Source organism: Culex quinquefasciatus, chromosome 3, assembly GCF_015732765.1.
Source record: "Culex quinquefasciatus strain JHB chromosome 3, VPISU_Cqui_1.0_pri_paternal, whole genome shotgun sequence".
Taxonomy (NCBI): domain Eukaryota; kingdom Metazoa; phylum Arthropoda; class Insecta; order Diptera; family Culicidae; genus Culex; species Culex quinquefasciatus.
The window spans coordinates 118637875-118650227 of NC_051863.1; the positions used below are offsets into that span (position 1 = coordinate 118637875).

The 12353-nt window shown below is 37.9% G+C and overlaps 1 protein-coding gene across 1 annotated transcript in view; it reads right to left on the reverse strand.

Annotated features, from left to right (window-relative positions):
• Nucleotides 1-2082: 2082 nt before the first annotated feature.
• Nucleotides 2083-12353, reverse strand: part of LOC6044165 (probable serine/threonine-protein kinase dyrk2) — a 154191-nt gene continuing 143920 nt past the window's right edge. The window contains exon 5 of the mRNA XM_038258584.1: nt 2083-6944. Within this exon, the coding sequence (XP_038114512.1) occupies nt 6256-6944 (689 nt within the window). The 3' untranslated portion in view covers nt 2083-6255. The remainder of the gene's footprint in view (nt 6945-12353) is intronic.

Below are 12353 nucleotides of genomic sequence, written 5' to 3' on the forward strand. Positions count from 1 at the left end.
GAACTCAAAAAAAGTTAAGAGCTTGTCCATTGCTACATCAAAGCCCCGAAGGTTTGACACTGATTGATGTCGAACAACCAGAGTCTTATTGTAATTTGACACGCTTTTTACATGGCCCTCTCACACACACTACCAAACGTATGATTTGATAGTGTAAGTGAGGTCCGTGTAAATGTGACAGTTCGTCTCTATAGAGTTATCTAAGCCCGAGCTCACGCACACCAGCACCCCATTTGTTTTGCTGGCGGGTACAAAATTTAACCTCAATCTTTTTCGTGTACGTACACGCAATACATGCGCACGTAGATAACTCTATTTAGAACGAACCACACGGAGAAAAAAGAGTTCGCAAAATCGTGAATAACGTTCATGAAAATGGGAACCACGAACAAAGTGTTCAAATTTCATGGTACGTTTTTCAAAATCGTGCCATGGGGTTTGAACACTTTGTTCGAGGTTCCCATTTTCATGACCGCTTGTTCACGATTTTGGGAATTCTTTTTTTCTCCGTGCATTGGGGTACAAAATAAAGCGCAACCAACCATCACGAGCAACATGAGAAAAGGGCGGATAAACATTTTGATAATTTGAGCTGTTTTTGCTAATTCTCAGGCTAATTTTAATTTTTTTCACAAAACTCAAAGTGTTACACAATAGCTGGCGTCTCCAGCTACCTTCCAACACTGCGGGTTTTGTTAAATAGTTACCTGTTGTTTCGGATTTTGTAAAATAGTTCCAGCTGTCAACACGCTTATGCGCACTTTTCAAATGTTGCTCTAGATAAGGTAATTTGTTTGACAGTTGGCTCAACGTCGACCAAAAACACAGATAAACGAAGGCCGACTCTATTGCCAAACAATAAACCGGGAGCATTCCGTCGGATTGTTTTTTCATCAGTGTACGTGAGTGTGTTTGTGTGTGTGCGTGTAAGGGTCAGAAAAAACGTGACTGTGAGAGTGAACGCGTTCGGTATGAGTTCGGCGAAGTGGGTTTTTGCTTTCTTCATTTTCCGATTTCGTTTAGTGATAAGTTATAGATTGTGTGTGTTTTTTTTTTCTTAGATAGAGATATACTTTTTTATATGTAATAGATTTGATTTCCTTTTTCGTATTCTTCTATGTTTACATTATTCCTCTTGTTTTGTTTCTCTCTTTCTCCTTCACACTTTACCGCTTCTAGTAGTATAATTGGAATCAATTGTTTTGCTTCTTCTCTCTGCGTTCTCAACACCCTCGCACAGGAAAGTCGCGCGCACGTGTCGTGTTTCCAATTGTTTGTTTTTGTTAGTTTGCTCTAAGTAGTTTGTTAGTTTCGTGTGGAAGAAATGTTTCCGCTTTGTTTACCTTTTCTGTACGGGTGTGCGTGTATGCTTATATGTGAGTGTGGTTGTGTGTGGCTGTGAAACTGAGTGAGTGATTCGTTCCTGTCTGCTTTCGCTGCGCAGCAATGAACGGAAAGAAAAAGTTTGCTGTGATTTTTGTTTTTTTAGATAATTTTTTGTCATCTTTGCCTATTTTGGGTGCGCGGTGTGTTACTTTTTCCTAGTCTTACCCAGTGCCAGTGCCAAACAATTTCTGTCTGATTTTAATATCTTCTACTGTACAAACATTGCGCTCTTTCGAGAGCGTGCTCTTCTGTTCTGTCTGCGTGTGTGTGTGTGTGTGTTTTGGTGTGAGTGCTTTGTTATTGTTTATACCTAAAAATTAGTACAAATTTCAATCTATACACTCTAGGTTGATTTTGTTTACTGGATTTTTTTTTTTTGCTTGCTCTCATCCCCTGTCCGTTAATTCTTATTTCAATACTTTTTCGACTTTCTCAACTGTCACCCGCAGCCGTTAAGATGTCGTCCACACCGCGGAAAATTTATTTTGTTTCTCTAGTTTTATCTCACTATAAAAATAAATTCTCGAAAATATATCTGTTAATAAGTACAAATAAAACCAACAACACCATTACTCACTGCTTCACATTTAAGTCGTCGCTACCGCTTAGTGAACTCAACGTGTGACTTGTGTGGTGTGTGTGTGTCGAAGAAAATTCGGGTGGGTTTTCTTTCTCTTCTGCTCGACACTATTTTTCTTTTGTTACCTGTTAATTATTTACCACTTGACCTACACGATTAACATTACAACTTGATGACGTCACTAGTGTTTTTTTTTGTTTAATTATTTCTCTTCCTGTGTCTAACTTCTGTTTCGATCGTATTTGCATAAACTTTAGTGTTTTTTGTTTGTTATTCCACAGTGTTTGTTATTGTTTTTCTTTTTTATTTGTTACCTTTTCCTCGATTTCCGGCGCTTCACAGCACGTCCCACTCACCTTTTACTCTGCTTGTTCTCTCGTTAAATCTCACATTTATGTAACAAATATTGGTTATAATTTCATTTGTTTTAATCACTATTTAAATGCTAAAAATATGGCTTTTCGAACGTTAACAATTTTGGTTTTTTTATTATTATTTTTTACCTTGATTTGGGTTTCCCCACACACCATCATCTTAATCGCGCGCGCACTTTTTTGTTTGTTTGTTTTGGCGGCCATTTTGTTTTTTCTTCTTCTTCGGAGATCGTTAAATGAGTTTAGCCCGCGGGTTGGGGTGGATCGGCCGGAACCGGAACTGCCTGCGAGGAGGGCCAAACGAAGGTCCCCTCTGTCCGGGGGCCGGCCCGGATCGCTTAAGTTGATGTTGTTACTGTCAAACTTTTGTTTTGTTTTCGTTTGTTGTGGTGAGACCGAGTACTATTCAATTACAATTGTTTTGTTCTAAGGTTACAATGTATGATAGGTTCTCTAGAGTGTGTTGTCGTGAAATTCTTTTTGTTTTCTTTCTAAGCCTTCATGTGTGTGTATGTTATGTTTGTCTGTGTGTGTGAGTTCTCTGTCTGTATCAGCTGCTCAACAACGAGTATAAAAGTTAATAAACTGCTTTGTTTTCTGTTACACTTTGCTACTAATTCCCACTAGTGCATTTTACTTTCCACAATTAACTAAGTAGTGTGAGTGTGTGTGTTTCTGTCTGTGTATATATGTGTGTGTATATGTTTCCGGAAGTGGAGCGCAGCTGTTCTCGACCCACATTCGCGGACCCGGAGATTCTTCCGTTCGAAATTTCCCAAAGTTCGTGCTCGGGACGGACACCGACGACGTGTCTCCGGGTGCTCGTTGCTACTCGTTGGAGTTTAGTGTATCTACGATGCAATTAATTACAGTTTTTTTTTTGTTTTTGTTTATGCTTGTTTGTCGGAATTCACTTTGTTCAACTAACAACGATTGTTGTAAAAATTGACGGACTAATTATAATAGTAGCGACTTAGGTGCACCTCTAAAACCGAGTTCTTCTTTTGTTCTAACTTTTTTTATGCGCTTTTCGATTCCACTTTCAGTGTTCTTTTTGTTGTTGTGTGTGTAAGTGTCTTCCGTGGTTCCCGCTTCTCTCTGCACAAGCTGTCGGAATTCACCAAAAATTCTCGCACATTCGCATCCCGCGCTATCTCTCTCTCTCTCTTGTTCTCTCCTCGCCTTCCTGTTCTCCGCCATTCCACTTAAAACGCTCGAAAAAAGTCGAAACTTAACAACGGAAAAAATCGAACTCGAAAAATACTTGCTTGCTTACACACGCACGCGTTGTTGTTTCTTCTTGTAAAAACATGTTTACTTTTGTTTTGTTTTGTTTATTCTGTTGAACCTTTTCATTTCTTATCTTCTTCTACTGTTAGCTTTCGTTTACGTCTATTAGTTTTCTCACTTTGCTTAACAATTAATAATTTCTTTATAGTTCACCTAAAATTGTGTGGCTCACGAGAATGGCGTGATGTGTGTGTGAGTGTTAGTGTCGGTGTGTATGCTTCTACTTCTCTCAACTCCGTCACCCCTCTCGCGCTCTCTCTCTCACACACGCTCTTCTCACGGTAAGGCGGAACACGTGCTGCACCCACACCACTGCCACTCCAGTGCTCCCAAATAAAACTGTTTGTAGACCAACAAAAAACTTGAATTGCTATTTTATACGATCGGATGCGTTTTAATATTTTCGATATTCGATTTCGCAGCTGGCTGAAAAAAAAAATCCACGGAAATGAATGTCGAAAATAAAACAAAATAAAGCTGGGCGAATAAGAAGCAATATGAAAAAAAAATCATCGCTAGTACTTGTAAGATCACAGACAAGTGGATGAGAAAGATGCTGTTAAAAATGCAACGAAAACGCCTTGTTTTATTCTTAGGATGTAGTTATTATAAAACTTCATATATGAAACGATAATCACAGCTGCCAGCTGGATAGTAATTAAAAACAGTTAAACTTCCGTATATTAATATTTTATCATATCCCTGATAATATTAATGTTAGAGAGCTAATCGTCAAAAATCTATTTGACAAATTTTATCAAAATATAATCAATCTAATTCCTCAACAACAAAACGTAGTAAAATATAATGAAGAAAATGTTTTCAGGACTCTCAAAAGAGCGAAAAGTAATCGATATTTTCATGAAGTAATCTGTTGTTTATATTAGCAGCACTAGATTTTTTATTTTTGTTTTACTCTGTCCACAAAAATTTATCGTCTGAGGAAATGGAAACTCAGAAAAGTATTCACGATAGCTTTCCTCTCTCGCGCACGAGAGATCGGTCAACTGTTTTAATACCACACTTGCAGGTGTAACGTCACATGTAGACAATTTACCTGTCACTTTTTGTAGACGAGCAATATTTGTAATCAAAACGAAATACATGAATTAAAGTGTTGCTATTTAATAAGATTCACAAAAAATCTTCGACTGATTGATTTTCTTTAAATAGTTTACGGGTGATTTTCTTTTTCTCTTTTTCACGTGTGAAAAAAATCGCAAGCAAAAAAGATTACATCATACACTCATTGGTAAATAAAGTTTATAAATAAACTAGTGAAATTATTTCATTCCTCAGCACTTGTATAGCATTCATTAAAAAAAACTGAAAAGTTTTCCAAGACGAGAGAACGATTATTTCGCCTACTTGGATCGTCGGCGACATTCTCACATGAATTTGCTCAGAGAGGAGAAAATCTAACAAAACACTAGTGCAAACATCTGGCCTGAAAAAAATATCAAAAGTCAAAAAAATTTCGGCAGTGTTGCCAAATCATTCAGAATTAACACATGTCAGAATAAAATATTAACAGAAAGAAACCCAAATTAAGTAACCTTTTTCAAATGGAAAGTTTTGCAAATGACTGATAGAAAAAAATATCATTTTTCGTAATTTATGAACAAAATTATCAAAAAATACAGCGAACGTCACATGATTTAAAGCAACTACTCCATTTCTTTTCCTTGACCACGTGCTCTCACCGCTGAGTGTTTCGATCTCTCAGAAATATGCAATGAAAGAGCGCGCGATTGTGAATGTGAGAAGAGTGAAAGAGAAAAGGAAAATGTCAAACGCGAGTGTGTAAACACAAAAGTAAAAATGGCCGGCTAGAATCAACGCTGAATGTATGATGACAGAGAGAAAAGCAGTATTATTTGTAATTTACATCCTGCAAAGTTTTATGAATTCTCGTATGGTACGAAATTTCAGGACATTATTGAAATTTTCAAAGCTTTCTGCACCTGAAAGAATAATTGATAAAAAAATGTTTTTTTACTCCAAGGGTAACTTTTCACATCCACTTGTCCATGTCCCAACCCTTTCCAGCATCTCACATTTCCCAAATTTTATCTGATGGCAGAGGTGGTAGCCCCGGCAGAGGCAGTGGCGTCGACGCGGCATCCGCCGGCAAGGAGAGGGGTTCCGGGGGTAATTTTGTGCTTCGATTTGTTAATCTTCTGTTGTCTACACGTTTTTTTTTGTTTGTTTATTTGCTTGCTTCATTTGCCGCCTGCAAATCGGGAACGGTTTTCGCACTTCTTTTTTTCTTTCTTTTTTCAATTGGCCTGGTTCATTTTCGCGTAATCCAGTTTCGCTTCATTTGTTTGTTTGTTTGCTTGCTTGCTTGTTTTTTTTTGTTTTGTTGCAATTTCGGGGTTTTTCGACTTGTTTCACAGCACACTGCGTGTGGATGATTTGTTGTTGTTGCTTGTTTTTTTAGGTTGTTTTCACCGATTTGTTTTACGTTTTCTCGGGTTTTGTTGGTGCCTTGTTACCTGTTTGTTTTGTTTTACATTTGTATGTGTGTAGTTTTGTTCGAGTGTTTAACGTGTATGTGTGTTTTGTGTGTGGGTCTGGGTTCCGGTGTCAACTTGGCTGTTAGTGCCCAAGGTTACACATTGACTATAACCCGGCCATTTGGAGCAGGATCTTTGTCCACGCTACAAATTCGTCCAGCCACCGCAACCGCATCGTCCACGAATTATTAAAGTAATTGTTATAAATCGACTTTATACTAGTAAGTTTAATAAGCGTTGACGAGGCCGCCAGCGATGGCGCTGAGGAAGATACCGATGCCGCAGGATCCGCCGCCGTCGTTGTCGTGGCCGCCGTTGACGATGGCCGCCGCGTTGACCCGAGGGCGGTCCTCGGCGTTGGTGTTGAGGTTGTTGGAGTACTCTCGGTTGTTGAGCCCTGCTGTTGTTGCTGCTGCTGCTGCACCGTCCGGCAGCGGCCCGATTGTGATGACGGGGTTGTTGCGCTTGTTATGCTCGGACACGTCGCCAACCGGGGCGGCAGCTCGCTACTGTGCCGCAGTTCGTCCAGGAAGTGATCCCGCGCACTACTACTGCTGCTGATGCTGATGCTGGTGCTTAAGCTACTACTGCTGATGTTACTCGTTCTACTGCTGTTGGAAGTCGCAGCCGCCGTCCGGATTTGGGCTGCGGCATCCTCTTCGGCTTCGTCCTGCAGCGGGTCGCACCGGGAACAGACACCGGTTCGGGGGTGCGTCCCGCAGTACTCGTAGCAGCAGTCCGGTCGGCCGCTGTTGGACTTGAGCTTCTGCTCACCCGTTTCCTCGATGTTGAGATCTGCAATGAGAAACGTTTAAGTTTTAGAACAGAACATTTATTTTGACAAATTGATTCTTTTGGACTGTAAACATAACCAGTGATGACTACAAAGATGCGTTTGAGCATTAACGCATCAAACGGGATTTGCCTGGACACATGCACTGAAAGAAACCAACATAGCAAAATCAAATGTTTTTTCACGTGAGCTACTCCAAAAACCAACACGATAACTTCACGTGCTTTTCCTTTGACTTTCACGTGCTTTTCATTTCAAATGAATGTGAACAGCCCCAGCTGATCATTGGCAAACAAACATTCACTCATTTTTCACATGGTGTTCTCGTGAGACTCAAATGAATTTCACCTTGATTTGCCCCAATCGGCTTGTCCTTTGGTTTTGAAGTGTAAATCACGTGAGATTCAAATGAATTTCATTTTGATTTGCTCCAATCGACTTGTCCTTTGATATCCAAGTGAAATTCACGTTACTTTCAAATGCTATCGATGACGAAATTTAATCCTAAAGCAAGATGGCAACTTTCATAAAGTCCGAGCTAGAGCTCGCTCTCTTTATTTTATTTTCATCTCGAAAAAAGTTGATTTTAATGAATAAAATATTGCTGGATTATTTTTAATAATATGGTAAGTAATTTCTATTGAATTCTTTACAATATTTAATACTCAGCAGAAAATTTCTAATATTTCTACAGGTAATCACGGATAGGAGAACTTCCGGCGAAACCTAGGGATTCCCAGAAGAATACTTTCCAAGACCCCGTCCAGGCTTGTTCTGGTGTGTGAGAGTGTGAGAGATCCGGTGTGTGGCATAGAAGTCAATTTTCGCTGATCGTCCAGAATGTGCATCTTTTTTTAAAGTGTGAATCGTTCTCGAAAAAGTGATGTTTTTGATTAACACCTAAACTCCCAAGCTCGAGAAAAGGGGGAATTTCCATACCAATTCCCCCTTTTTCTTGAGCTTGGGAGTTAAGGTGTTAATCATGCAAAAGTGTTTGTTAGGTGTTGTTTACGCTACATAAATAAAGGCAAAAATCAAAAAATATTAAACGTATTTTTATTTTACAATCAATCAGAATAGGCAAAAATATGCTACATAATATCCTCACTTGGAAATTAAAAGAAAATCATTTGATTTCGATGTGCAATTTATTTCTTTCTCATAAATATTTCATGTGATAATCATGTGAGATGACACGTTAGATTAACGTGTTTTGCTTTTGAATTTATCGCGTCCCGCGATGACAAATTTCTAAGTGATTTGCACATGACATTCACATGTAAAGTCGTATGGGGCAGATTCACGTGTGAAACATGTGATATTGCTATGTGACTTTCTTTCAGTGTGGTGACCGGATGAATGTTATGATAGACCAGCTAGTCGAACCAGAGTTGACAACTTCAGCTACATGCTAAGCAATTAGATTTACACAAACTCTGGACAGACTACCGAACCTTCAACGCAAAACTGCACGGACCTAAGAACACGCAAACAATATATTTGTAATAGAGAGCCTATATGAAGAGGTAAAATGTTATTTTAGGCAGAGTTGACGGGTTGCCACAACGAATTCGACGTGACGCCGTATTATGTGGCCTTCTTAAACCTTGCGGTTTTATCAACGGATCCACTGGCGTGTATTTTTCTTTTTGCGGCAAGACTTCGCTTCCTGGGTCTCCTAAGTGTGAAGGTATGGCACGGGGAGAGGGCACCGAAAACCTATATTAGCACTTAGAATTTTTCACCTTGGGATTTGAACCGGCGACCTCTAGATTGTGAGTCCAGTGTGCTTTCCAAAAGGGGGATGGCGTCGCTTTTTTTAGACCACGTTTTCCACTTTTTCTCCATCGAAACCGACCACTTTATCGACTCTATTTTGCTGGGCGAGATAGGACGCCGTCTATTTTTAGACGATGACTCAGCACTTTTTTTACTCTAGCACTTTAAAAATCAGATGGCAGCACGATGTAGCGTCACGTCCCTATTGATTCACCCAGGAGACGTCACATAAATCTTGGAATATCAGATTTTAGCCAGAATAATGATTAACCCTTCTCGGTTTCAGATTTTGATAGACTTTGTAAGATTTTTTATTTTTCTAAATCAATTTTTGAACACATTTTTGGTTTGAAATTATTATTCAGATTTCTACCTTTTAAGTTTTACGCCATTACGTCATTACGCCATTACGCACTGTTTACATGGCCTTCGTCGATTACACTGACCTACAAAAAATGACAAAAATGACTGTGACTGTGGTGACAAGAAAAATTGTAAGTTTTGGAAAATCTGAGGAAATACCCCTTGGCTCGATTCTTTAGGCAATAATAAGTAACTGTGCAAATTTTGAGCCAAATCGGTTAAGGTTAAGGGGTCGCTTTTTATCGTTGAAGTTTATATGGGAAAAATCGTCAAAATGTATGAGGAAGAACATCACTTCAGGATTTTGGCAGCAGGTTGCGCAGGTCTCGCCCGAAATTGTCCAAGTGTGATATTCTTGTAGGAAATTTAATTTCCTACAACTTTGCTAATAACTCATCAGGATCAAGTCGGATCGTTTAGCACTCTTGAACAAAGTTATAGGAAATTAAATTTCCTACAAAAATTTCACACTTGGATAACTTTAGGTGAGACCCACGCCACCTGGCAAAAAAATACTGAGACGATGTTTTTCTACATTATTTTTTTTGCGATTTTTCCCAAATGAACTTAACGATAAAAAGCAACCCCTAAACCATAACCGATTTTTCTCAAAACTGGCACAGATACTTATTTTTGCCTAAGGAATCGAATCACAGAGTATCCCTGATGTCGATTTTTTTTATTGTCACCCTACTGCGCAGGCACAAATCGAAGGGAAACATGAACTTTGAAACCCCAGAATCACTTGCACTTTGATTTTTCAAAAAAAAAGTTTGCCTGGACCGAATGGTTTTTCTCCAAAGTTTGTATTATTGAAAAGTTCAAAGTGCAGGTGATTCTGCTGAGCTTGCGCAGAAATGTTGCTGGTCGGTGTTATCGACGATTTTCCCCGAACAAAACCGATGACGACATCGAAGTGTGCTCCATGGAAACAATGAACTCCATTCTAACCTCCAAATCGAGTCGGCGTAAAAACTAATTATCATCACTTTTGCATTTTGACGCTATTCAAACAATATTTTTAGATACATCAAGAGTTGCTTGCTCAATTTTATTTGACCTATTTTTTACATTGAATTAGTCAAAAACACATTATGAAAGCTGTAATTCATGATCAAAGTTCTGATTAAAGAAACGTGCTGAAAAATGGTTATAAAATAGAGGTGGGCAAAACCGTTCTTTTTAGGGAGCCGCTCATTTTCGTTCGCTCTTTAAAAAGAGCCGCTCTTTTTAACGGTTCTTTCGCTCTTTTTTAAAATTTGGTTTAAATGGGTTTTTTCAAGAATCGTGTGATTTTATAAGTTATTTCACATTGGGCTTTTATAAATTAGGCCGTAATAAACATTTTTTGAAGTTTATCATGTCCCTCAACTCTGGCCAAAGTAGCAAAAAAAAAAAAAACAAGCCATGGTATAAACATTTCAATGAAAAAAGAGTTTTAAAATGCATTTTACACATCCCCAGTTGCATTGCAATCATCAGATTTCAAAATATCGGAGTATTGATGAACCGTTTTTTAAGCCAAAAAAAAACTTTTTGCATTACTGTGCAAACGGAATTTCACAAAAATTCAAAAATATCGATCCCAAAATTTTTAATTTTTTCAGTTGATAAGACTTCTATTTCCATTAAAATTTGGAAGTGTTTTGAAAAAAATATTGTTTTGCCCCCTGATGTTTTGGACCGATTTTGAAGGGGAGGGGTGACATAAACTTTAAAAAATGTTTGTAACGGCCATATTTTATGAATAAAATAAATAAATCTTAAAAAGCGAAAAAATGCCCTTGAAAACCATAGGTTTTGGTGGTCTCTATGTCAAGATTTCTACTCAAAACTAAACATTCGAGTAATTGAATGGCATCCATACTGAAATCTAGGATGATGGGAAAATTGATATTGATTTTAAAAATTGCGTTTATTTCTGAAAGACTAATGCTGATATTTTATTTGGAGAAAATATTATGTGAACTCTTCTCTACATTCTACTTTAATAGATAAGGTCTATAAACGCTAAAGTTTACTCGGACAAAATGATTATTTTTTTCCGAAATTTCTCAAATATTCAGTAGATTTTTGGTAATATTTGACAAATTATGCTATTCGAAATGCTCAAATTTGTATTCCGGTATTACTTTAATGTAGAATCAGTTGTACAATGAAAAGTTTACTTCATTTTGTTTAGAAAATCATTTACTTTTGGGATTAATTTTGATAAGCATTGAAAGTTTTGAAATTGCATTTTGCTCTTTGAGCGGTTCGCTCTTTTTTTGCCCACCTCTATTATAAAAGGAGTTTTTTTTAAGTCCAAAACCCCTGAACCTTTTTAAAAATACACTATATGGGTAATTTTCCGCCAACTCACACAGCAATTGCCCCGACCCCTCTTCGATTTGCGTGACACTTTGTCCTAAGGGGTAACTTTTGTCCCTGATCACGAATCCGAGGTCCGTTTTTTGATATCTCGTGACGGAGGGGCGGTACGACCCATTTTATTTTTGAACATGCGAAAAAAGAGGTGATGATTGATTGATTGAAAACATTTGCAGCCTGAAACGGTGATGAGATAGAAATTTGGTGTCAATGTATTTTTTCCAAAAAAACGTATTTTTCATCGAAAAAAACACTAAAAAAGGGGTTTGCTTATAAACATCACGAGTTATCGCGATTTTACGAAAAAAAAGTTTTGAAATAGTTGGTCATCATCGATCATGGCCGTCCATGGTCACCAGCGACAGACACGGACGACGAAACAAAGAGGAACGCAAAAAGTCAAAACTTTTTTTCGTAAAATCGCGATAACTCGTGATGTTTATTAGCAAACCCCTAATGTCTATACATCAAAATTTTTGTAATTGTCTGCTCTACGACACTGTAGAACATTGTTACACTCTAAAAAATAACCCTGCAAAGTTAGAGAAACACGAAATTTTTAAATGAAAAATTTTGTTCTAAATGAAAAATTTTGTTCTTAATGAAAAAATGACCCTTAAATTTTTCATAAAATGAGATGTTCCAAAAATTTTTACAGTCGAGTAACGGAAAATGGGAGAATTTTTAAAACTTTTTTAGTGCTTTTTTCGATGAAAAATACGTTTTTTTTCGGAATTCTGAGTACGCCATCAAATCGGGCGTCTAATTTTACATAAAAGTTCCTTTGACACCAAATTTCTATCTCATCACCGTTTCAGACTGCAAATTATTGAAAAACACCTATTTTTTCGCATGTTCAAAAATGGAAGGGGTCGTACCGCCCCTCCTTGCCGATTGGT